At 35.4% G+C, this 24,166-nt stretch overlaps 3 protein-coding genes across 11 annotated transcripts; 2 read left to right on the top strand and 1 right to left on the bottom strand.

The window, feature by feature from the left end:
* The first annotated feature begins 868 nt into the window (after nucleotides 1–868).
* LOC132182663 (Transducin/WD40 repeat-like superfamily protein) lies at nucleotides 869–5,618 on the top strand. Of its 2 annotated transcripts, none has more exons than XM_059595968.2 (17): nucleotides 869–977; nucleotides 1,077–1,189; nucleotides 1,326–1,434; nucleotides 1,582–1,646; nucleotides 2,010–2,048; nucleotides 2,669–2,765; nucleotides 2,841–2,937; nucleotides 3,105–3,168; nucleotides 3,245–3,321; nucleotides 3,445–3,523; nucleotides 3,833–3,912; nucleotides 4,158–4,242; nucleotides 4,334–4,402; nucleotides 4,480–4,547; nucleotides 4,622–4,670; nucleotides 4,785–5,264; nucleotides 5,368–5,618. In XM_059595968.2, the coding sequence occupies exons 1-16, from the start codon at nucleotides 911–913 to the stop codon at nucleotides 5,160–5,162; spliced, it is 1,536 nt and encodes a 511-aa protein (XP_059451951.2). In that variant the 5' UTR covers nucleotides 869–910; the 3' UTR covers nucleotides 5,163–5,264; nucleotides 5,368–5,618. The 2 variants fall into 2 exon arrangements, with proteins under 2 accessions (XP_059451951.2, XP_059451950.2); XM_059595967.2 differs by having other exon boundaries at nucleotides 4,785–5,294.
* Nucleotides 5,619–5,814: 196 nt separating this feature from the next.
* MKK3 (mitogen-activated protein kinase kinase 3) lies at nucleotides 5,815–12,158 on the bottom strand. 2 transcript variants are annotated; one of them, XM_059596634.2, is made up of 11 exons: nucleotides 12,015–12,158; nucleotides 11,653–11,780; nucleotides 11,307–11,564; nucleotides 10,430–10,648; nucleotides 10,181–10,318; nucleotides 9,879–10,046; nucleotides 9,257–9,370; nucleotides 8,623–8,730; nucleotides 7,849–7,940; nucleotides 6,990–7,389; nucleotides 5,815–6,109 (listed from the first exon to the last, which is right to left on the bottom strand). In XM_059596634.2, exons 2-10 carry the CDS (start codon nucleotides 11,755–11,757, stop codon nucleotides 7,029–7,031), a joined length of 1,563 nt encoding a protein of 520 aa, XP_059452617.1. In that variant the 5' UTR covers nucleotides 11,758–11,780; nucleotides 12,015–12,158; the 3' UTR covers nucleotides 5,815–6,109; nucleotides 6,990–7,028. The 2 variants fall into 2 exon arrangements, with proteins under 2 accessions (XP_059452617.1, XP_059452618.1); XM_059596635.2 differs by having other exon boundaries at nucleotides 11,653–11,771.
* Nucleotides 12,159–17,144: 4,986 nt separating this feature from the next.
* LBD25 (LOB domain-containing protein 25) lies at nucleotides 17,145–19,700 on the top strand. Of its 7 annotated transcripts, XM_059593634.2 has the most exons (3): nucleotides 17,242–17,298; nucleotides 17,957–18,040; nucleotides 18,933–19,700. In XM_059593634.2, the coding sequence occupies exon 3, from the start codon at nucleotides 18,942–18,944 to the stop codon at nucleotides 19,449–19,451; it is 510 nt and encodes a 169-aa protein (XP_059449617.1). In that variant the 5' UTR covers nucleotides 17,242–17,298; nucleotides 17,957–18,040; nucleotides 18,933–18,941; the 3' UTR covers nucleotides 19,452–19,700. The 7 variants fall into 7 exon arrangements, with proteins under 7 accessions (XP_059449615.1, XP_059449619.1, XP_059449617.1 ...); XM_059593632.2 differs by lacking the exon at nucleotides 17,957–18,040 and having other exon boundaries at nucleotides 17,145–17,298; nucleotides 18,938–19,700; XM_059593636.2 differs by lacking the exon at nucleotides 17,957–18,040 and having other exon boundaries at nucleotides 17,150–17,298.
* Nucleotides 19,701–24,166: the final 4,466 nt, after the last annotated feature.

The raw sequence follows: 24,166 nt of genomic DNA, 5'->3' as shown, positions 1-24,166 counted from the left end.
AACTAAGTCTCGACGGTGGCTCGGCTAGGGTCCCGACAAAGGACTCAATCGAGTTCTGATCAGGTCTTAGGTGTTGCTTGACCAAGTCCAAGTGGTGTCCTAGCAACTCTTTATTGGATCTTGGTGGGATCCTCATCGAGTCTTGGCAAGGTCTCCACGGGTATTAGTCGAGTCCTGGGGGGTTTGGCCAGTTTCAACCGTGGTTCAGTGAAGTAATGACAAGGTTTTGATGACGTTCCAATTGGGTATGTCGATTTAATAATGAAATAGTAAAACTCGAAAAATGATTTATGGTGGAAACAATCTTTTGTAAATTAAATTGACTTTTTCTGTCAAACCAAAAAATATTTTCCGTCACACAAAATACCTAAAATATGTGAAAAATATTTTTTAGAAATTATTTTACACCGAAACAAACAAAGCCTTATAATATAATTTTTTTACGAACACCCGAGCCAAATCCAAAAAAATAATGAGTAATGATTTACGTCAATATTTTTTCCATCTCATCTTACAAATTTAATATAGCAACCATTAGATTCGTGAATTTCGAATTTGTAGATTCATCAATTAATTATAGAAATAATTAAAAATATAATGAATTTGATCATTTCTACAAAATAATTGAGAGCTTTACTTACGTCCAAGCTTTTCGTCCTAAAAACTTGAGTACGCCGCTGCAACTACTCTAATAAGATATTTTGGTGTCTTCACATTGAAAAAAAGAAAAGTACCAAAAAACCCGCCTTCGCCAACATTGAAATTTAAGTTCCCGCCAGAAAAATTATCGCGCCAGCCTCAGATACGATAAAACCATCTCACACGTGCACACCCTCATCTTCATTCTTCTTCTTCGTGCCCCCCCTCCCCGTGCAGTTTGCAGTGTACAGCTGCAGACTATATTTCGCAAATGGAGAGCTCGAATCCCCAATCCTTCTTCCAAAACATCAGATCCAGAGAGCTCAATGGATTCAGAGGTCCCCTCTCTCTCTCTCTCTCTCTCTCTCTCTCTCTCGATGTATACGTATTTCCATGTAATAATTATCTCTCACATTTCGCATACGCATTTTTTTCAGTCCGAAAACGGCCGTACATTAGCGACGCGGCGTCTGATATCACCGAAATCGGAGCGGTGGCTGTCGAGCACTGTGGCGACGAAACGCCGCCGCTGGCCATCTCATTCTGCAAGGTACAAAAATAAATTTGTCAATCTGTATTTTCTTTTAGTGTTGGTTGAATAGTTTAATCATAGCTTCAATATTTACCTACAGAGTATGCATATTCGAAAACGTTTTTTTTCCTTGATATTTTAATTTTTTTTGCAGACTAGCAAGAACTCGCACATTCTAGCCGTGTCCGACGAGGACGGGTACGTGAGCTTGTTTGATACTCGTCGCAAGTTCCAATCTTCTGCGTCTCAACGGGAGAACGCAGGTCTGATTAGTCTTTAGGGTTTTGATTGCTGTGAAAATCTCAATTATTGTTATTTTTAGTATTACTAATTATTCATTTCTATTAATTTATTGAAATTACTATTTTTTTTTATTATTATTTTTATTATTTTTTATCACCGGTTCTCAGAAAAAGCCAGGGTTTGCGACTGGGTTGCACATCATAATGCCGTGTTTGATCTATGTTGGACTAAGGTAATTGCCGAATTCCTTGGTGATTTTCTGAGTTGGTCCCTTTTAGAGCGAAATTTTGATAAAATTTTTGTTGCAATTGTGCTGAATTGGGGACTTTTCCACCAGGCATGTTAAAATCGAGTTTTGCTTATTGCCATTTAATAATTTACATTGTCAAGAGCCCACACATTTTCAACTGTTTGTAGGAAATGGGAAGTGAGAATTTTGGGTAGTTATTAATTGTCAATTTGGGTCAGGCAAAAGAGTTTTCTGCTCAATTATAAAAGGCTTCTGTCGATGCTATGGTTTATGAATCCCAATTTGAGTTAATAAATTTGTTGTGTCATAATGTTGATGTTCATCATAATTTGAACACTTATGCAGGACGACACTCAAATTCTGACGGCTTCTGGTGATCAAACTGTAAGTGATAAACTTTTTAGTAGCTTTCTTGCCCGCATTTAGCATGTTTGATATGTAGAATGCATTCTGAATTTGCTTAGCATAGGTTCACTTTTATTTACAAGTCTCGCCTTCTAGCCTGTTTTGTTTGACTCTGTATTTGGTCATGTTCGTTCCTCAAAATTTTATTATCATACTAGTTATATGCACAAAGAATATTAAGGTATGAAACCAACAGAACATGCTTGAAATGACATATAACGTAATTGTACTTCTTGATAGTTACTCAATGGGCACTCATGGTTCAGTGATTTAAAATTTATGGGCTGGATGCGAAGTTTTTATATTGGAAGTTATCTTTGATAATCAAAAATCAATATATTTCCTGAATCAAGTTGTGAGCTTAGTCCAGGCTTTCTTGTTTGATATGTCAAGGGCATCTTAGTCTTCTAACTGATTCCGCAGCTACTCACCAAGAAAAAAATGTAATACATTGTTACAATAAATGAGTTAAGGCTTAAAAAGGTGATTCAAATACCAAAAATTAAAAATTGGCTTCCATTGGAAAAATAATGGTAAAATTTGTCAAACTAATGACTTTTCGATTTCTTAGCTAATTATGTTCTTTGGCCTTTCAACAGATGAAGGTGTGGGATGTCCAGGAAATGAAATGTATTGGAGTGTTAACAGGGCATAGAGGAAGTGTGAAGTCTATGTATTCTCATCCAACTAATCCTGGTAGGTTTTAATTTTCATCTCTGTTTCTTATTTGGTATATACTTAACCCTAAGAACTGTTTTCTTTCCCGGACAGATATAATTGTCTCCGGTTCAAGAGATGGGTCGTTTGCTCTTTGGGACTTGAGATGCAATTCAAGCTCCAAAAGTGGGTATGGGGAGCTTTATTTAAGGTAAGTTATGGCTTCATGCTTCTTTTGATCCGATCAAGTAGCTTACGTTTGTGATTCAAACATAAGCATTTTTCAGTTTATTCTCATTCAGTTCAATGCAATTCTGTTTTCCTTTTTTTTTTCTTCGTATTTATTTATTTTTAAAATATTCTGATTACTTCGCACAGTTCAGCTGCTGTGGTCAAAGGAGCGCATATTTCCCCTCAAGCAAAACGCACTAGGCGGGGCAAGGTTTATTGCTGATTCCCTTTCTTCCTGATCACTTTTTATTTTTTATACTCTTTACTGATTCTTTCAACTACTTCAGGCAGCTTCGATGAGCATTACATCGGTCCTCTATCTCAAAGATGAGGTTTCAATTGCTACTGCTGGAGCGGTGGACAGGTATCTTTGAATAGCATTTGCAAGGATACGTGAAATTAGTTGTTCAATTCTCTGGTAAGAAGCTATATTATACTGATGCTTTGAGATTATTGTTTGGTTTCACCTGTGGTTGGTTCATTGCAGCATTTTGAAGTTCTGGGATACCAGAAATCTGAAAAGTGTGGTAACACAGACATGCCCTCATCCGCAGTCAACTAAAAAGGTACTTTGGCTTTACTGCAAATTTATCATGTAAATGCTTCCTTCCATGAAGTAAGCAACAAATTAAGTTTCATATTTATTGTACCTTGCTATCCACCTTAGTAAACTCAGGATCAATGCCCAAGTTTGGGATTTTGATGGTGGAACTGTTGGTCAAGGTATTGTTAAAATAGTTGGAAATTCTGATGTGGCAGAAGATATAAAGTGTCTTTCTCCAGTAATTCCATGAATTGAACTTTTGTTATGGATTTTGATAGTTTGATATGGTGGTGATGTCCTGTTGGTTGCTGATTCTTTGTTCTCGTTCCAGGAAAGAAGATTACATGGAATATCTAGCTTGTCCCAAGATTTGAATGGAGTGTTTCTTTCAGCCTCATGCATGGACAACAGGTATTCTACCCTTTTGATTAGCATCTATTTCTGTCACAAACAGGGCTAACCACTGTTCAGAGAACATAATCTTAAAATTGTGACCATGAGAGCTCAGCGCATTGCTGTGATATAATCCTATGATCAAAGACTGCATTTCGCATCTCAAAAAATTCACCCTTGCTTTGAACCATAGACAGTTAGCAAATATAACATTACTAGGAAATATTGAATGTCTTACATTTTTCTATTCTTGTTTCTTCCAGAATATACTTGTACAATTTACTTCAGCTTGAAAAGGGGCCTTTGAGATCCTTCTCTGGAAGCCGGATAGAATCATTTTATGTAAAGGTGAGCATTGCTTTTTGTAAGCCCCAGTACACATCTTGAAATTGATGTCCTACCTATTTACATATCTTCAATATGGTTTGCGCAACTGCAGTCAGCAATCAGTCCTGATGCAGCTCAGATAATCAGTGGTTCTAGTGATGGAAATGCCTATATTTGGCAGGTTAGCTTTCTTATTTATGAAGGGCTCTTTGTTTTACTTTGATTGGAATTTAAATTAAATTGGCCAAGTCAAACCAGGTAAACAAGCCGCAGGGGGATCCCATTGCATTGAAGAGCCATGATGGAGAAGTTACAGCAGTAGACTGGTAACTTTTAAACCCTAATGCTGCTGGTTTGAGTGTAACCTGCAAAAAAATAAGTTCCCAAATTTCTTTTGCAGGTGTCCGTTTGAGGCCGGGAAGATAGCAACTTCTTCAGATGATTTCACAGTAAGCATACATATAAGTAAATGAAATACAGGATGATGCAACTATTAGCCTATTGTAAATTTTTCTACTATTAAGAATTTCCTGCGTCTCAATCTGCACATCTTTGTTTGTTAGGTTCGGATTTGGAACACTCAGAGCGGTTGTTGCATGAGCACAAGCACAAGATCCCCATCTTCGGTTCGAAGGAGAGTAATGGCAATCCCGAGTGCGGAACGTAAGCTTATGATGGATGAACCAAGTTGTCTTACAAAGGACCCTGACAATTTGTTTCCTTCCAATGAAGTATCACACCAAACTAACTTTTCTGAAACAATCACCATGCCCAAAATCAGTACTCCTGAGAGCCAGAAGAAAAGGTTATTCTCAGGTTCTGATTTAGATGAAGCTTTAGAGAAAACCCCTGAAGCCACATTGAAGAGCCCGTCTTCTGTTTTGAACCCTCCTTCCTCTATAAAGAGAACAATCCGAGATTACTTTCTAGTGGCTTCATAATTTGACGGTCAATATCAGGGGGATAGTTGTTATATATACGGTATGAAGGTTATTATAGCGAAGTGTATTTTGTTGCTGGGTCGATGGCTTGAGAATTGAGACGTAGATCCAACACTCTTTTCATATTATAAAGTAAGTTCAGTTTTTTGTGATTTGATATATATATATAAAGTAAATTTGATCATGTTTGCTTTTACTTTTGCAGGGTTGTATCAGAAATGTAAAGCAGGATACAGGAGGATTGTTTATAATTACATTACATCTCATCAAATTTTCCCTCAGGATTGAGGCCAACTTGGAATTGAACAAAAACATGTACCAAACAGGAAAGATCGTCAATTGGCTTATAAGAGGATAAAGTTTTCCTCTATTTTGAAGGAATTTTTTTAATTTAGTCTATTAAATTAACATGTATTCAAAATGCATGTGATTTTTAATTTTCACTTGCATTTTGTGGGGAATTTGTCTAAATTTATGCAACTCATTCATACGAATGAATTTATCATATAAAAGATTTTTCTTTTTCAGTGAGTTGAGCGTTGATGCTTAAAAATACTGAGTGGCCATTGATATTGTGAATGAACTACGGGGGGAAATCTAAATAGTAAAGCTAAAGAGATCGCAGCAAGTTGTAATAAAGATCAAAGAAAGCTACAAAAGCTCTAGATACATTTCATTGCAAATAATGTGAATAATATACATTAAAATGGAAAGAAAACTGAGAGCTTCGGAAATATTTAATTAGAGTTAATGATACATAAAAAATTTGACAAGTGAATAATTATTTTGGCTGTATCTATGCTTTCACTTCGACATTATCCAACCCAAATGAACATAAGCTCTGTAACCAGATGATGCATGATGATAATTTGTGCCTGTGAAGTGGGGCCATATGCACTAGAGAAGAGTTTGTTAGTTCGATCTTGCTGGAGCCATAGTTGTAATATCTGTCCACAAATATAATTTCCACGTAAGTATACCAAAAGAAATGTAATTTTCAATGTCTGAGTTATGAACAAAAGTCCAAACCCATTTCATTCAAAACTGATGTTGATAAATATAACATGTCATTCAAGGTCGTTGCGAATCTTAAGCTCTGTTTGTTTCGATGTAAAACATTTTTAATAGTTTTAGGTGTTTGGCTGTAAAACATATTCGATCAACCATAAATTGTTTTCCACCCACAACTTCTCTCTTCAATCCCTCTACCCCGTGAACACCCAACCATGACACACCCAAAATACCAGCCCTTCTTCTATGGGCATCGACCCCCACTGGAGCCCCCTACCGAAGCCACCCTTGGATATTAATGATTTCACATTTTTAATGCGAACCAAAGAACTAAAAGCATTTTCACATTGACAGCCTAACACCAGAAAGTAAGTTGTTTTTCCATAAAATGTTTTCAGCTGAAAGAGTTTTATTCTTGCGAACGTGCTACCCATGCGGGACACTTTATACGTTTACCACAACATTGCACACGTCGATACACACAACGCCTAGTATCCATCGTTTACGGCTAGGACTACTAGGGTATCTAATCTCATTCGCTCCCCTAACACTTAGTAAGAGGGGGGAAGGGTAAAGGATTTACCCATTGTGAGATATCACATTGTTCAAGGAACCCTAGATCTGTCGGAGTAAAACATCAGAAAATGCTTTACGTCAAAACAAACAGAGCATTAGTTGGAATTGAATCATTAATGAGTTTTCTTAACAAGAAGCTGCTTTCACGTTCAAAAATTTCAAATTTGCAAGGGCTACCAAATTGCAGAAATTTTTTCAGAAAGTAAGATAAACTTGTGAACAATTATTGAATTTACTGACCTGGCTCCTGGGAGGAGGGAATCCTCACTGTTAGTTTCTCTACTGGATAATATACAGCTCCTGCTTAGCTATGAGGTAACAACCAATGAGATTGCTCGGTTCCATGATGAACTGCTCATGGAATGTTCCCATTCGCTTGCTAGATAAATCAATAGAAAGATCTTTAAAGTTTGGCAGACCCTCTACTTGTATGCCATCTCCACAAATAAGGAATTGATTCCCAGTAATGAAGGATCCTGATACCCTAATGGCAACTCCATCTTGACCATGAGCACGGCACTGAAGTTTTTCCACGACATGCACAAGTTTTTCAGGAGGCCAGTCACCGGCTAATGTAGTTCGGACATCTGACAAAGTTGTGAAGATATCATTTGGACCAACAGAGTGTTTCCCAGAGAAACTAGAAGAATAGAAGCTCATATTAGTGGGCATGAAAAGCATTTTACTCCAAAAAAAAAAAAAAACAAAAGGAAGAAACAAGCACACAATCAGTTTCTCATTTTTCAAGTTAAAAACTGAGTTTTGATAAAACTACGTTTGTTGAGTTTGGAACACATCCTTTCCCAAAACCTTCTTCTTTTTCCCATGAAAAGCATTCCAAATTAGCTGTGAGACATTTCTTTTCACAATAAGAAGTTTCTTTCATCTTGCACTTAACTTCACTGATACCACTTTTTGTCAAAAGGGGAATAACTTATCTTCAAAGTAAAGATTCCATTATAATTACTTGAAAGATGCATGAAGCTCCTTTCAGAATAAGTTTGTATGGACTGACAATGTTTGACCAATTTAAACCTTCCCCTTCCAGAACTAGCAACTTTTGCTTCAAGAAAAAAATTGTTACTGGGTAGTTCAGCACCTGAAAGTTGAACCTTCTTTATATAAGGTCCTTATATGTTGCCAGTGTTCATCAGGTCCATCAAAGAGAAGGTAGTAATGTATCGTCAGCATCTGGTCAGAAATACATAACGTGTATCAATATCCATAGAGCATAAGCACGATGATTAGCTCTTGTTACAATTGCTGATTCAAGCTTCCATCCAAGTGCTTTAATTCAATAGGTATTTGTTAAATTAAACTATTTATTTTAGGTCATGCCATTCAACATGGTAACATTTGAACATGCCATATCTTCTCGTCAAGGTCTGCAACCAGATCAAAACATTTTATTGATCCGACCTTACATATCTACAAAAATCGAATTTAGGTTGATAATATAAAAAATGATTTTCTCTCATTGTAAATGACGCAGAATAATTGAAAAATGTGTAGAAAAATTTCAATGCAAATGGTCATCTATCATGTATCATCTAAATTTGATACTTTTAACATAGACGAGTTCCTAAAAAGGACCATCCAGTAGCTGTAGGTTCTAAGATGCCATGCAAGTCAGAACTAAAAATTAATTCATGTTTTGGGTGCAAGTTGAAAGACACTGCCCTCTTCGGTTTTGCATTCAAAGCAGCTTGGCATATAGAAGTTTTGTCGTCTGAAAGTTCAAATGTACCAGCATAGTAGTCTGATTCACATGCAACACTCTGAGATATCATTTACTAATTTTCTTGTTGACAGATTTTTGGTTGTTAGCACATTTATACGGCAAACATAGAAATTAGAAGCTTTCTATACTCACATCTGCCAAGTCCTTCATTCTTTGAGTAGGATCAAAAACGCTTTGGACAAATTCTGCCAAATCTACTCCGGCATGTTCATACTTTGTAATAAATGTGTGTGAAAGTAGCTGCAGTTGGAGAGTACAAATTATCAGCGTTGAGTAGCCATCATGTCTTTATTTAATGAACCCTATTACATTGACATGAGAATTCACATTTAGTCTTGAGAAACTAATTTTTTTTTTCAACGACACATTCAAAAAGGATGAAAGTGGCACAAGGATTCTCAGAGTCATTTCTTCAAAACATTAAGCAAGGATTAAAAAAAAAATGTAGGAATAATTAAAAAAGGAGAAGTGGAAGTGCATAATAAGAACTAAGAACTAAATGTCTGCACAAGCAGATCCATAGGCCAAGTGGAAGAAGCATAAAAGCCGTCTCTTGGTAATAATTTCAACTATATTCAAAAAATTTGTTAAGTTAATCCTTGAACTAAATTTTACCACAGTTAAGATATTTTTTTCTTTTAAAATTGATGCATCTTCTTTTAGACATAGTAAATATCAATTAAAACCATAGGTTTATACTTCACCAGCATTTTCCACAGCCCTTAGCAGGCTCCAGATGCAGATAGCTTCTGCCATATTTACTCACCTGCTCTGCTGTTGGCCTAGCATCTGCATCTTTCTGCAAGCAGGCATCAATAAATGAGCAGAATTCCGGTGAAAAATTGCATTTTGATGGTGACGGTGATGGGTCATCCAAAATCTGCCAAATCAAAAACTTTTAGTTGCAAAAAATAACTTGTCACAAAGGCAATAAAAAGCATAGGAATTCAACTGCTGAAATGGTATTACAACTGGAAACATTTTTTTGATATGTAATCAAAATATCATTAAAAGCGCAAAGTGCCATCCAGGTACACAGGAAATACAAGAGAAACACCTATTTAGAAGGAGAAAAAAGAACAAGAAAGTATTACAATTGGAACATGAACCCAACATTCTTTGATCGTTAAGAGTATTACAACTACTGAAATATTATGTTTGTCACATCATATAACTGATATGAAACAGATGCCACTTTCATTTTTCCTTTTCTAATTTTACATACCTGCCAAGGAATTAAACACTATTTTTATATTGATCCCTTGTAAATGTATCAGCATGGAAATTTAAGAAAGCAATCTGTTTGAAACAAGTGCTTCCCACTTATCTTTTGAGAGATGCAACATAAAATAAGGGACATATAACTTCGAAAGGCACTGGCATGTCACCTGTAACATAAGATTGACAGGTCCTTCATTAGCTGAATATGGAAATTCCCCCGTGCCGCATTCAAAGAGAGCAAGACCAAGGCTCCAAATATCAGCCGGATAAGAATAACTCTCATTTCTAATTCGCTCAGGTGACATGTATGTAACAGTTCCAACAAAAGTAGCACACTGGTAAATTACATTCAGAGGTAAGTGAGTAACAAATAAGCAACTCAATTTTATGTCTCAGTGTAACTAGAGAGTAGACATGCATTAACAAGAAAGAAGCATACAACTAGATTGATGTAGTATGTGTCACTAACCATTGCCATTGAATTCTCTAAGCCAGCACTTATACCAAAATCTGTTATTTTTGGCTCTCCCTTCAGATTCACAAGCAAATTTGCCGGCTTTATGTCTCTGTGAACTAAATGTCTAACTCCATGCAAGTAGCTTAACCCCTTCCAGGATGAAAAACAAAATATAATTAAAGAAGAATGCACCGTGTTCTGATTAGGCGTCAAGCCTCAATAATGAGGAAAACCCAGCTGAAACTGAAAAGATATTCTTACATGCAGGAGCTTTTGAAACATAGATGAAAGGACAGGTTCGGGTATTCTTTTCTGCAATCTTAAGATATCTGCCAATGACCCTCCATCCATGTACTCCAGAGCTATGCTAATTTGCCCAGAGTCTGGAGTATAAAATGCCCCGTGGAATTCTACAAGACCCTGATAACAAGGTGCTTCACACAATGTCCGTATCTCAGTAAGAAGCTGTTGCCTTTTCTCCTAGTATGCAGAAGGGAATACTTATGTAAGACAATATGATAAATGAATACTATATTTTACCCAACATTCCTTATTGCTGAAAATTTTAGACGTAGGTATGTAGATCAAGATTTTGAATTTTGTCCACCATAGAACAGATTAGTAAATTTTAAGATCATTTAGAAGGGAAACTAATCTATATTCTATAGAGGCACATAAATTGATACTACAGCCTAGAGTGGTGCTGGAGTATTAATTAAATTCTTAACTCATAGGTGGTGCTGCCTCTTCATACACAACGGGACACAAGATGTAGGATATGAAAATCTGTTCATGCAACGAGTGCAAACCAATTTCAGATACTTCAGAACATAGAAGACTATTAAGAAATGCGAATGAGCCGAACATGAAGATTTACCCTCTTCCTTCATGGCATCGTTCAAACACCATAAAAATGATCCGAATATGATCATATTCTTAATGTACAATTCACAAGCATTTGCTTTACAATCAAAAAACCAATTCCACCAAATGGCAAAGTTATATAATAGGAAACACGACCTCTAGACAGCCTTGAGCAAGTAAACCAATTGACCTATTTTCTTTATCTTAGTCCATGAGAAACCAAACTCTCACATCATTAAATTCAATAAAAATTAAGACTCGGCAAGCAATATACCTTCTCAAAGATATTGATCTTCTTCAAGGCTAAAATCCTATGATTAGGAATATGTATAGCTCTCTGCACAACACTGCTCGCCCCACTCCCTATTGCCCCAAATATCCTCATCTCATGTGAGGCACACTGGTACGTCTTCTCACTCCGGTCCTCCTCACCGTCTGAGGGCCAAGACGTGCACTTTTGCAACCCTAGCTCGTTGATATTGTACACTCCGTACGATCTACTCAACAAATTCACAGTACCACCGTCCGATAGCTTCACAAAAACCAACAATTTAAACCAAAAAAACCAAAACAAAAACCAATTGAAATCTCAAATTTCTAATCCAATTCAATAAGATTACCGTGTAAGAATCATCACAAGGGTCCAAATTGGACCCGGCCGAGAAGCCCTTTTCGGCATCAAACAAAGGCACGAGCTTTTTTCTTAGCTCCTCCAATCCAGCCATGGACGATTTCGCTACTGTATTCACTAACAATCAAAATGATAATTCAGCGTTTATCTCATATTTTGGCTTGATTAACCTTGATTATAAATCCAAAAAAAAAAAAAAAAAAAAAACGAACAAAAAATCAATTGGATATGTACTGAGCAAGTGAGACTGCGATCAGAGACCTTGAATTGAAATTAATAGAAGAAGAGTTCCGAAAAGAGATCTCACACTGTACAAGTGAAAAAGCTAAATTCCAGAGCAGTTGCTTTTACCTGAATTCTAACCGTTTTTTGGTACCGTTGAAATCTGAGCCAACTAGCCGATTGGGTTCTATGCAGCATTTGCAATTTTGACTGACCAGGCGACGTCGTCGCTTAAGTTTTGAGCTGGAGATGACCCGCCCAACGCATAGGAAGGACGGGGTTCATATAATTAGTCGTTTAAATTGTTAGTAATTCAATTATTCAAATAAATTTTATAGTAATTCTGACTAATTAATTCAATTTTCAAAAAGAGTTTTTTTTTTTTTTAAAAAAAAAAATTGTAAATTGAACAACTGTTTTGTTATCTAGTTGTGCTAGTGCTGCTGTTGGTGTAGATGATTAGGAAGAATTATTTTTCTAAAATGAGAAATAATCATTAGTCTAAAAAAGGTATAAGAGTCCCAAGATCGAATGGAATAGTTTTAAAAATAATCTAAGAAAAATCATTCCTTAGGTATATTCTGGTCTCTCCCTAGGGATGGCTAACCACCGGACTCTAAGGTGGTGTGTCCACCTACAACTACAAGTTATTGGGAGTGGTTGTGATGATCTTCATATTGGATGGTCCAACCACAACGAGGGGGTATCATTTTTATAAGTAAAAGTACTTCAAAGAATTTTATTGAAATATAATTCCACTCCAATTAAGAAATTTGATTGTTCCTATGTTGTCGCCAAACCAATAAATATGAATGGCTATTCTATTATAGCTTATTGGATTCTTGATATATAATACTCATTTATATTCTTAAGTAATCAGTATATAATTATAGTGTACCAAACACACCCTTGTGTTTCTTCATATATATATATATATATATATATATATATAGATAAAAGAAAAAAAAAAAAAAAAGTAAAAAAAAGCATGATCAGTAGCATGAATAGAAAAAGAAGAAAAAAAATCAGGGATGACTGGACGACTACCGGCCCCTCTCCTCCTTTGTGTAGAGTGGCTACATGACCACCTTAATTAACTCCCATCTTAACGGTCGGTCATAATTAACGAGAATATTGAATTCCATATATAACAATATATATGGAATCCACTTTACGTACAAGACACTTTGCAAGAAGAGGGGCTTCAAGAATTTTCTTTTGTTTCAGATTATTCATAAAGGCCCACCCCACACCTTCCACTTTGTATGATCGATCAGTTTCAAATCCCCTCTACTCTTTATAAATTTTGTAAGCTATAATTCCTCTTCATGCATATATATATATATATATATATATATATATATATATATATATAGACAGTAGACCTACCACCACCTAATTCCAATTATTTGTAATCATTTTTCACTCTTTTACGTGCCTTAATTAACTCATAGACCCACCCCACGTCTTCCATCACTCTCTTGAGATCATTTCTCCAATATCAGAAATGGGTAACCCTGTTCATGAACAATCTCAATCGACTGCATGGCCGCCCATGCAAATTAACCATGTCTTTAGTCTCAAACTATATCTCACTGAGCTGCTGAAGAATTAATTGAATGATCTAAGGAATTATCTGAGGGACAACGTACATATGAAGCCACGTGGCTTATTTTATTTTATTTTTTTAACTAGCTATCACTAACATTCGATTCATGTTGCGGAGAAAAGTAACAACAATTACTCGAACAATAGCGACAACAGACAATGACAAAGGGAGGAGGGCTTTTGAGGGGAATGGGGAGCTCTCAATATGGGCAGACAACGGATACTGTATATATTCACCCATTTGAGATTACGGGTTAGACATCTGCTTGCAACCCTTGGGAGTAGGTGAATGGCAGAGGTGGATTGGTTTTTAATTGAGGCCTAACATGGATATAATTGAACTTTAATTGAACCTTCCCCGGGTAAATATGTAAATTTTGGGAGATATTTTACAATCCCCTAAAAAAAAAGAAAAAGAAAAAAAGACAAAGAATCTGTGCTTTATATAGAAGATATTAGGTTAATAATTAATGATATATAGGACTAACTCAAACTTGGTTAGAAATTGATCGAACAAATTCGAATGCTACAAGCAGCAAGGAAGTCATGACAATCATACTAAATTGCAGTCTCCACAATCCTAACAGAGCTTGTACTAGTTTTTTTCTTTATATATATACATATAAAGGAGCAAGTATGCTGTATCCATCAATGACATGAGAGAGGCAAGACCGAGTGAAGCACTCAAAAAATTATTGGCTTCAGAAATGTCAGGTGAAGAATCAGAAACTTTCCTGCAAATTGCAATGGTCATCATCATCATCATCTGTCTCCAAATCAATTTCGGGGTGTTAGAGGCCCAGGAGATCTAGGCACTTTTTTGATGAATCTAGCAAGGGACTTAATTATTTTCAACCCAGAGCGAGCAGATCAAAAGCCTATCCAATTATGTTCATCCCAACCATATATAATAAAACCTATTCCTAGAGCCCAAGTGGTGACCTATTAGGTAGACTTTTTGTATCCCCTTAAATATGAGCGAGGGCCAATCACATGCAATGTATTATCATCAGACAATGACCAAGACCTACCTCATTAGCCACATGTTAAGAATAAAGAGAGCTTATTACAAGTTTTTCTTTTACCAAAAAATTTCACTTATCAATTTAATTAATGAGTGCATGATTGACTTGCCGACAATAGACAAATCAACCTAAATGCAAGAAAAAGAGAACATGTACATCGATCATGCCTTGTATAACGTGACAGAAAAAATAAATGGTACATCTCTGCCCCATACTATTAATAAAATGATAAGACGACGTACCTAGTTGAGATCAAATGTAGGAGAGAAGCTCGTTTAGAAGCCACCACATACGTTTACTCTTAAATTGATTCGCGAGATTTGCAAATTGCAAATATCGTTCTTTTTCCCGCCACTTTTTTCCATAGCACTCTTAATTATTCATTAATTATGAACTCTCGTAAAAGTTGCAGTATTTCAAACATTTGAAAACTTTAAAGAACGTAAGTTAACTTTGAACCTTACCCCCAACCAAATTATCTGAAAATTTTCAACAATTATAGACTTTCCCCCTAAAAGTCCTCGCATTTAATTTCTTTCCCTCCAAAAATAATACACATTCTAAGGAGGAATCTGTCTTTAGTACGTAATAATGGATATCATCCATTGAATGGTGTCTCCCCTAATCATGTTGCGTTTGGTGTAAAGGAGATGCAATATATACCTTCAAAATGGAGACAAGGGAAAGAGAAAGTGACTGTGGCTCTCGTCCTTTGATACCATAGAGAAGAAATTAAGGATGGATCGTTGGATGTGGGTTTTAATTTGTGGTCTCCATCTCTTAGCAACCAATCCTTTGAATTAAATATATAATTAACAGATTAATTAATCACATTGTTTTCAACATATATTGAACTGAGCGTGATATATAAACCAATAATTGCCTTGCCTCTCTAGACTCTAATCATTAGGGCGGCCATGCTAGCTGCAATCGGCATATATAATTTATTTGATTAAAAAAAAAAATTATTTATATATATGTATACCCTTTGAAACTTTTCTCAATGATCGATCAGTTGAAATCTGACCCTTATAGTGTGTAAAGAATCCTAGCAGGCATGCAGTATATATGCAGAAAGGAGAGTTATTGCACTTAGCCAAAAACGCCGAGGAGGACATTAATTTTAGTAATATATATTATGGTTTCTGAAAGTGCCCAGTACCATCTCTCCACTTGTTTTTCTTGATGCCCAAAGGCTATATATATGATAACATCAACTAATAATAAATTGAAAGGAAAGGGAAGGTTCATATAAATTATTTGATCTTAATTTTCATATAATTGTTTGTATAATTAATAAGAAAACGAAAGTTTATATATATATATACACACAGATCGATACTGGTCCACATATGATGAGACTACAAAAAGTAGATTCGTGTACCTTAATGAGGAGATCTAAAGGAAAATCAAATCATCATTATATGTTCATTGCTACCATTGATCTCCAATCATGAATAAAGACACATGGTCTTAACTAAATACATTTGCTTTATCGACTAATATTATATAAATTGTATAAACAAATTCATAAAGTTTGATAGAAATTGTGATTTGAAAAATGGGATTGAATTGTATAATATCAAAGGTGTATCAAAGCATTCTACCTAACTATATCTCTAGGGAACCCACGACCCACCACACCACCCAACCTTTGGATAGTTATATTTAAGTAATCTCATGCCTTTTTGGCTTTCTGAAAGACCCAAAGACTCTGGGCAAATGTATGCATATATAGGTATATACGCAAATGTGTGTATATATATGGACTTGCAAGAAAGTGCCAAGCTTAATTTTTTACTTTTGTCGACAACACTACATTGACTTCTATTAAAATGACATTTTTATATCTTTCTTAAAGGAAAATGTTTTGTGTGTAATAACTTTTTGTCAGTTCATAATTAAAAGTAAATGGTCGAAAAATCAATCACTGACTAATTAAATTGATCATAAACAATTTTTTTTCTTTCAATTATTTTACTAATTATAAACTATCTAGGACATCGATCAATTTGTAATGTACGTAGTATCCCTAACACCACTCTTATTCATTTGCCTTGCTAGCAGGCTGTGTTATATATAAATAAGTCTGCCTTTTTTCAATATTGCATGTTATCAGCTAGGCTCCTTCAATTTGCAACCAAGATTGTGATCTCATGATCATGATGATGAGCATTAGTGTTCAAATCACAGTATAAATCTGCATTAGTGTTCAAATCACAGTACAAATCTGAAGGTTTATGGCAATTATTGACTAGAATACATATATAATTTGTCAGTACTAGGTACAAGCAGGAAACTAATAAAGCAAGCTAGTAAATGAGAGGTGAAAAATGAGATAGGCCCAACCACATTAAATTTGTATCCGTCCTTGCTCCTTACAATTGAGTCAAGTTTGTCTGTAACTACACATGAAAATCATTCACAGTACTACTGTCTAGCTATACACTGATTACTGAATACAATAATGGAAGCTAACAGTAAAGCTTTCGGAGTTTCATGCTCATACTTTAACTCAATAATTGAAGCCAACAGTAATAAAAAAAAAATTCAGAGGTTGGGTGTGCATCCTACCACATCTTTAAATAAATGCACCCCCCACCCCCAAGCGTGTCTCAGTGATCACAGAGAGAGAGAGAGAACCCATATGATGATCAACATGTGTGGCACATAGAAAAAGTTGAAAGATTTAAAGCATGATTGTTCTTCTCTTTGGGATATCTTCATGATCACCGACCAATGCGGCAAAGAAGGAAGAATTCATGTTGCATGCATGTACGGTAATGATCTGCATATATATATATATATATATTAATTGGTGCAAGAAATTAATCTAGAGAGAACAAATTTGATCACCATCTCTTAAATAGCATATATGTATGTGTATATATATATACTTCATGTCATGCACATGCCTTTGTGTTATAACGATAGCTAGCTAGGGTTTTGATTCTCTCAGGTGTATCTCAAAAAACAAAAAATTCCTTAGATGCTCTTTCACAGTGAAAGAGAATTTCCACCTTCTGTAGAAGACAGGGGTCAAAAAAATATATGTAACATATGGGAAAAGGAGTATGAAGGTGTGATGGGGGCAAGTTTCAACTTAAGCTGCCAGGTTATTGAACAGTGTTTGATATTATTATAATGGCAGTGTCGTAGTCATCCTTTTTTTTCTTTGTAGCCCCATTTATTGCCCTTGTCTTTTGCTTTCCGTTCCTTCCCACTGAAAATGCTCTTTGCCTCCCCTTTCTCTCATCATCCTTACCTTTTGTCACTGTTTTTGCAACTCTCTCTCTCTCTCTCTCTCTCTCTCTGTGTCTGTCTGGCCTGCAACTAGGGTTTCCTCTTTCTTTGAACTCACACCCAATTGTAAATTCCTAGGAATTTTAATTTCTCTCTAAATGACTACAACTACTTCTTTTTCCTTGGGACTATCAGAGAATAGATCTTGAAGGAGCTTCCACGGAGGGAAAAAAAAGGTAATAATATTCTTTCTGATCAAAGAAACCTAGTCATAAAAGGGTAAGTACTACAAGGTGCAGCCTCTTTCTTTCTTGTATTCTTCACTAATAAATCTCCTTTCTTTTCAAATAAAATGTTGCTAGAATTTTCAGGTTATATAAGTTGATCTAGCTAGGGTTTTGGGTATGGAATTTGACAGCTGTAGAATTCCAGTACTACTTCACAGAAAAGATAAAGGTTGAAATTAAACTAGTGATCAGAAGCCATGCTCTATAAGAGAGAGAAAGGAACAAGTGTGTGTGTGTGTGTGTGTGAGAGAGAGAGGGAGAGAAAAAAGGATGCTAACATGTGGTAGGTGGTGTAAGTGATTGCCATGAAATCGAGGAATCTAAATTTGTGGTGGTGGCTGGGGGGAAGGGGGCACACAGAGAGAGTTTTTCAAAGGACAAGTCTGTTGATTGAATTTTGGAACTATTGACCAAATTGAGGAGAATCCTAACACAGGAAACCATCTTTATCTTCATGTCCTACTCTTTTTCTTTTGTTTTTTTTTTTTTGGGGGGGGGGGGGGGGGGGGGGTCTGTCTAGTAACATCTAAGGAGATGCATTAATATTCACAAAGTAACAATCATATTCAATAAAGACTGCTTGGCAGGCGAAAAAAGGTAAAAGAAATTTGAAAAACTAAAAGATAGCAGCAAATGGTGCTAACCCTAATTCTGTAGTCCCATAAATCACCAATTAAGTTAAATACGGTAAAAAAATAAAAAACTTTTGTCCAGTTCAACCAAGTGGCATGTGTTCTTAATTAGTTTACTTGAAAAGTGAATATATTAAAAGGAAATTACAAAAAGAAAAGGATAATTTATGAATTCGAATTTCAAGTATTGAATTTGCAATAAACTGCTCACGGATATATAATAATTAGATGGGTGAATGATTTTTGGTGCAGTGAAGATATATGGCCTCTTCCAGCTACTCCAATTCTCCCTGTGCTGCCTGCAAGTTTCTAAGGAGAAAATGCATGCCAGATTGCATTTTTGCTCCATATTTTCCGCCTGAAGAGCCACAAAAATTTGCCAATGTTCACAAGATATTTGGCGCAAGCAATGTTAGTAAGCTCCTCAACGAAGTCCTTCCCCACCAGAGAGAGGATGCAGTAAACTCTCTGGCCTATGAAGCCGAGGCACGGATAAAAGATCCAGTCTATGGCTGTGTTGGAGCCATCTCAGTCCTCCAAAGGCATGTTCTTCGGCTCCAGAAGGAATTGGAGGCGACAAATGCTGATTTGATGCGCTACGCCTGCAATGACATGCCTTCATCAACGACTAATTCCCAGTATGGAAGAAGGATGGGTCATGAAGGAGCTGGTTCTTTTGGTCAAACTTCTGGTTTGTATTATTCTTCTCCATGGAATAATGAGCCTTATGATCAGGATAGCCAGGAGAGAGGAGGGGATGGAAATATGTAAGATTAATTAATTGTATCATTCTTAATTATATTTAAGTTTTATCAATATTTGGGGTTTCTCAGAGAATCTGAAGGGGGAATTATTGTGTATCATGGTATAATTAATATAACATGGGATATATGTATATATATGCTATGTTTTGAAGAGTAGTACTACCAAACTACTCAATTGAAAAGTTATCAAACTTAATTAAATATGCACAAATGAGATTCTGTTGATATTTCTAAGTTAAGCTTTTGAATAGGGTGGTTCTAACTTTGGTGCATTAGGAAGACTTGCCGTTTCTTTAAGAAGGATTATGAAGATTCTTCTATGATATATTCCAACTTTTTCTTTAGCTCAATCATAGCTGGCCATTGGTTTCAGAAGATGATTTTATCTCTTTTCTTAATAAATAAAACCATTGATCAGAAGGTACCCAATTTAATTATTTCTTTCCTTATCTTTTCTAAGTCCAATGGTTTATGATACTGATTGAGGGTCTCCTTCAGTTTCAAGGCCATCAATATTCTAACTTATTTAACCACCAATCTTAGCTCAATGGTCCATGCCACTTGGCTGTGAGGTCAGAGGTGCCTTGAATCTTGTTAGTTTTTGACATTATTATCTTAAAAAAAATGAACTATTTCATGGCATATGTTTCAATGACAACATAGTGGGTAGCACAAGTCGGTATATATATATATATATCCACCTCTTGAAGCATGGACTTCCCTCTAGCTCTAGCCATTTATTGCTTGGTACAGAGGAAGCTGATGCAAATTATGCTGCTCAATCCATAGCATTCAAAAAGATCTAATTAATAGCCTTAATCCTGCAATACGTACGTACCTTTAAGAAAGTTCCTTTTTAGAAGAGAGACTGGTGGTTTCTGCTATAATATTTAGCTAGAACTTAACCAGCTGCAATGCAAAGGATTTATCAAATCACAATAAAAAGGGAAAAAGAAAACACACAATATCTCTTCCAACTAAGGGGTTCCCCTTTTTGTTCAGCATGAATGTTATGGACCTGAGTGTGAATGAACAGATCATTCGTATAAGATTCTTGGAGCTTTTGGCACATCAATTTCAAACTCCTCAATGACAACTTTTTCTTTCTTTCTTTCAATTCAATACGGGGAAAATGGTTACAAGGAAACAAAAAAATAAAAGGTGGGCTCCCCAACAAAGCTCAAACAGTAAATACAGAACTTTAGATAAAATACAACTAAATAACTGGAAATGGGTCAAAATTCAACCCGGTCCGATTTTTCTTGGGTTGGAAACCAAGGGACCGCATAAGGCGGTTTATCTTTTGCAACGTCAACCAACAAAAATGGAGACTCTAACAAGAAGAGAAGCACTATATATAAATATCAAGTTTTGATCTAATGACGAAGAGTTCCTTTCCAAAGTCCCACAAGAGAGTGCCCAACCGCTAAAACTTTAGGGACAACAATTTATTTTGTCTCCACATCACAATGTTGGACACATAAAATAAGGGAGATGGTAATCCACATAAAAAAAAAAAAATTATTAAAACCAAAAAAGCTTTTTATCAACCGCTCCGATGATTAAAGAAAATAATAGAGAAGCGCGTGAGACCCACACAATTGAGAAAAAAAGAAGTGAGAGATAAGGTAAGGAACCCCAAAAATGGTGAGAGGAGATGCCTGAGAAATGGAGGTTAAAGATGAATTACAGATCTGGGCTTCTTCAACCCAGATCTGCCATCAAATGACAACTTTCTTCTATTAAGCAAATGATATTCCATGACAAAGAAAAGGTGTGTCACTGCAAATTTGTTGACTTTTCAACACCTCTATTTTTAAAACTGCATAATATATATATATATATATATATATATATATATATATATAATTGCTTGTGGTTGTGAAGTTCAAGTTCCTCCACAACAAGGTTGTCGTTGTCTAAAGCAGTAAGTTACACAGATGCCTATCCTCGTAGGATCCATACCAGGGATTGTTCTCCCATGTGATGAGGGTTGAGAGTTGAGTACAGCAAGAAAAAAAAGGTAAAAATTATTGGATCATGTTTATTTTAAAAAACATACGTAATAGCAGAGAGGATGAAGACTTCGTGCCTGTCCAATTCAAACTTTTCTTCCTAAACCTAGTGATCAGAAGAAGAATGCTTTTTCCTTTCCTTTCCATCAATATTTTCAAAAGTAATCACACACAAAACTTAGGGGAAATGGTAGCACGTCACTATCCTAGCTCATTTCTCTTTATACTATAGATGCACCCATGGCTAGTAGTAGGCTTATATATTAATTAAAATAATTCATGAAGAAAATAACAAAATTAATTAAACAAATTCTCATAAAAATTTTCTCCTAGCTAGCTACAGCCGACAAATTAGTTGATAATCCAAGGAATATATATATACTTGGGGTTCCAAAATAATTAACTACAGCCGACAAAATATAAAGTGTAGAGAGATAGAGAGGAGAGAAGAGAGAGAAAATGACTGAGAATTGACAAAGATACTTTTTTTTAATTTTCCATGTCTCTCTTTCTCATGCAAAAACGAGCACGCGCACGGCCTAGGCCAAACCGTAACAGAATTGTGGATTGAGAATGTCTTAATCTGAGACATGGGGTCCGAGGTCATGTCTATCTCTCTTTCGGTCTTTCGAATCCATGGGCCACCCACCCACAACCGCCCAAAGGGATCGAACTGACCCAAAAGGTCCAAGACCGGGACAGCTCTCGACGCATAAGTTGCAAGGATCAATCTAAGCTGATTGATTGATGGGACGTGGCCGAGCCAAGGGGGCTTATCGCACATGCCCACGTGATCGGAGTCTCAATCAGGGACATCCATTCAACGGAACTTCAACCTGCCCAATTCAAGAGCATCACTGTTCACCTGCATGTGTGCATGCGGTATACGTCATCGTGGCCTCTATTGTGGTCGACAACCGCCGGATTTGAAGGGTTTCACATGAGCTTTGCCACGGTAATAAAAAGTTTACGAATTAAATATTCATAATAATAAACCGCCGATATTTGAATTTTTAATAGTTTATTGTTCAAATTGGTCGCAAAAATATTTTTATGAGATTTATTTATCCTAACAAGAGGGCGGAATGGAATTTATAGAGTAATTCTATACGTCATTCTTGTGTTACTCTAAAGAATGAGATGACTTTTAAAATCACAAGTTAATTAAAATTTAATAATAATCAATATATTAGTATTAGCCACCTTGAGTCCTATTTATGCCTTGGTGAGGCAGATGTTAAGTTATAGCTTGGTCGATCTTGAGGGAGTACCTGCAATTCTCACCGTCTATGCCCCTCCTGAGCGGTGCCAAGCGAGTTAGTGCTATTATGGTCACGCCAAAGTAGGATAGCTATAATTAATCTCCCCTTCCAACATTTTTTAATTAAAAAAAAAAATGAAAAAATGAAAAAAATGACAATAGTGATTTTAGAAGTCACATTATTATTTTTTTAGTGACATAAAAAAGACACAATAGTTACTTCTAGCATTACTCGAATTCACGTGTGTATAAAGACTTATAATAAAAATTATAATAGTCTCCAAGAGGTAGCTATATCGGTTGGGACCACACCTAATGAAGTAGAGGTTACTAGTTTGAATCCTCCTTCCCCTCTTGTACGGACATGTCAAAAAAATAAAAAAATAAAATAAAAACTATAATAAATTTAACATAAATAAAGGTGGTAATTTGAACAAAGAAAACGAGTGGTTTATATATATATATTGAACATAAATTCATACGTTTCAGTTTTTAAATTTAATAATATATCCTAACATATTATATTCAATAAATAATTGGATAATTAAAATATGCGATAATTAATACGATTTAGTATAATAATCGAAAACAATAGATAGGTCCTAAGGAGATGTTTCTTAGCTTTTCTTCCTTATTTTTCTCTCTTCGGTCGGAAAACTAGTCGTTTAGGGGACAATTTCAGATCTTAGTGTATCTAACTTGCATTCTAATTCAAAGATACAATTACTTAATATCCGGTGATTGCTATAATATTATGGCGTGGATAAAGGGCGTCAATTTAGAGGGTTCAATCGAGGAATGAGTCAACCATCATAGATTAGAGCTACCCCACCTACGGCTTAAAACACAATGTTCACATTGTTCTCTGGATAAAGTTTTCCTCCAAATTGGTTTTCGGAGAAATTTTCTTCAACCTAGTCTATAAAAGTGACATGTGTCCCTTGAATGTTCTCTTGACAGAAATATTTAACCACATTTTAAAAAATAAAAAATAAAAGAAAATAAAGAAATATTCAACCCAATTTAAATAAAAACTTTGTCCATAATCAAGTAATTAAAGGCCCTGTGTATAGCCCAGCTGCTAGCGATTGGTTTTCTGTGCTTAAACCCCCTCAAAGCTTGAAATCTATTAGATGGAATCAATAATTACCGTGTTAATTATAACTTGATCATAGCTAGATATATCTATATATAATCTTAACATTTTAATAAAAGAGATGTTGGATAAAGTTTCCCTTTAAATTAAGTTGGAATAATTTTTTCAAATTCAATACATTTATCCAAAATTTGTGAGAATCACATCAGTTTAATAGATTGGATTTGAAAAATACAAATTTTAATTTTTTTTTTTTTTTTTAAATCCAAAATAGTTTTATTTACTTTTTTTGTTGTATATACTTTATTGTACATTTGTACATAACTTTGATCTGTATGATTAACATCACA

The sequence above is a fragment of the Corylus avellana genome, chromosome 5 (assembly GCF_965113065.1).
Source record: "Corylus avellana chromosome 5, dhCorAvel1.hap1.2, whole genome shotgun sequence".
NCBI classification, from domain to species: Eukaryota; Viridiplantae; Streptophyta; class Magnoliopsida; order Fagales; family Betulaceae; genus Corylus; species Corylus avellana.
Note: the sequence above shows the minus strand (reverse complement) of the source record. Positions and strands in the feature narration are given on the sequence as shown.

Coding starts and splice junctions, on each gene's coding strand:
- LBD25 (XM_059593632.2), top strand. CDS start 17,258: ATGCGGCAAAGAAGGAAGAATTCATGTTGCATGCATGTACG. Junction 17,299..18,937: donor TCATGTTGCATGCATGTACG/GTAATGATCTGC, acceptor GGTGCAGTGAAG/ATATATGGCCTCTTCCAGCT.
- MKK3 (XM_059596634.2), bottom strand. CDS start 11,757: ATGGCTGGATTGGAGGAGCTAAGAAAAAAGCTCGTGCCTTTGTTTGAT. Junction 10,319..10,429: donor TGTTTCAAAAGCTCCTGCAT/GTAAGAATATCT, acceptor TCATCCTGGAAG/GGGTTAAGCTACTTGCATGG. Junction 7,390..7,848: donor AAAGAAGGTTCAACTTTCAG/GTGCTGAACTAC, acceptor CTATTCTTCTAG/TTTCTCTGGGAAACACTCTG.
- LOC132182663 (XM_059595968.2), top strand. CDS start 911: ATGGAGAGCTCGAATCCCCAATCCTTCTTCCAAAACATCAGATCCAGA. Junction 2,049..2,668: donor CGGCTTCTGGTGATCAAACT/GTAAGTGATAAA, acceptor GCCTTTCAACAG/ATGAAGGTGTGGGATGTCCA. Junction 4,403..4,479: donor GAAATGCCTATATTTGGCAG/GTTAGCTTTCTT, acceptor AAGTCAAACCAG/GTAAACAAGCCGCAGGGGGA.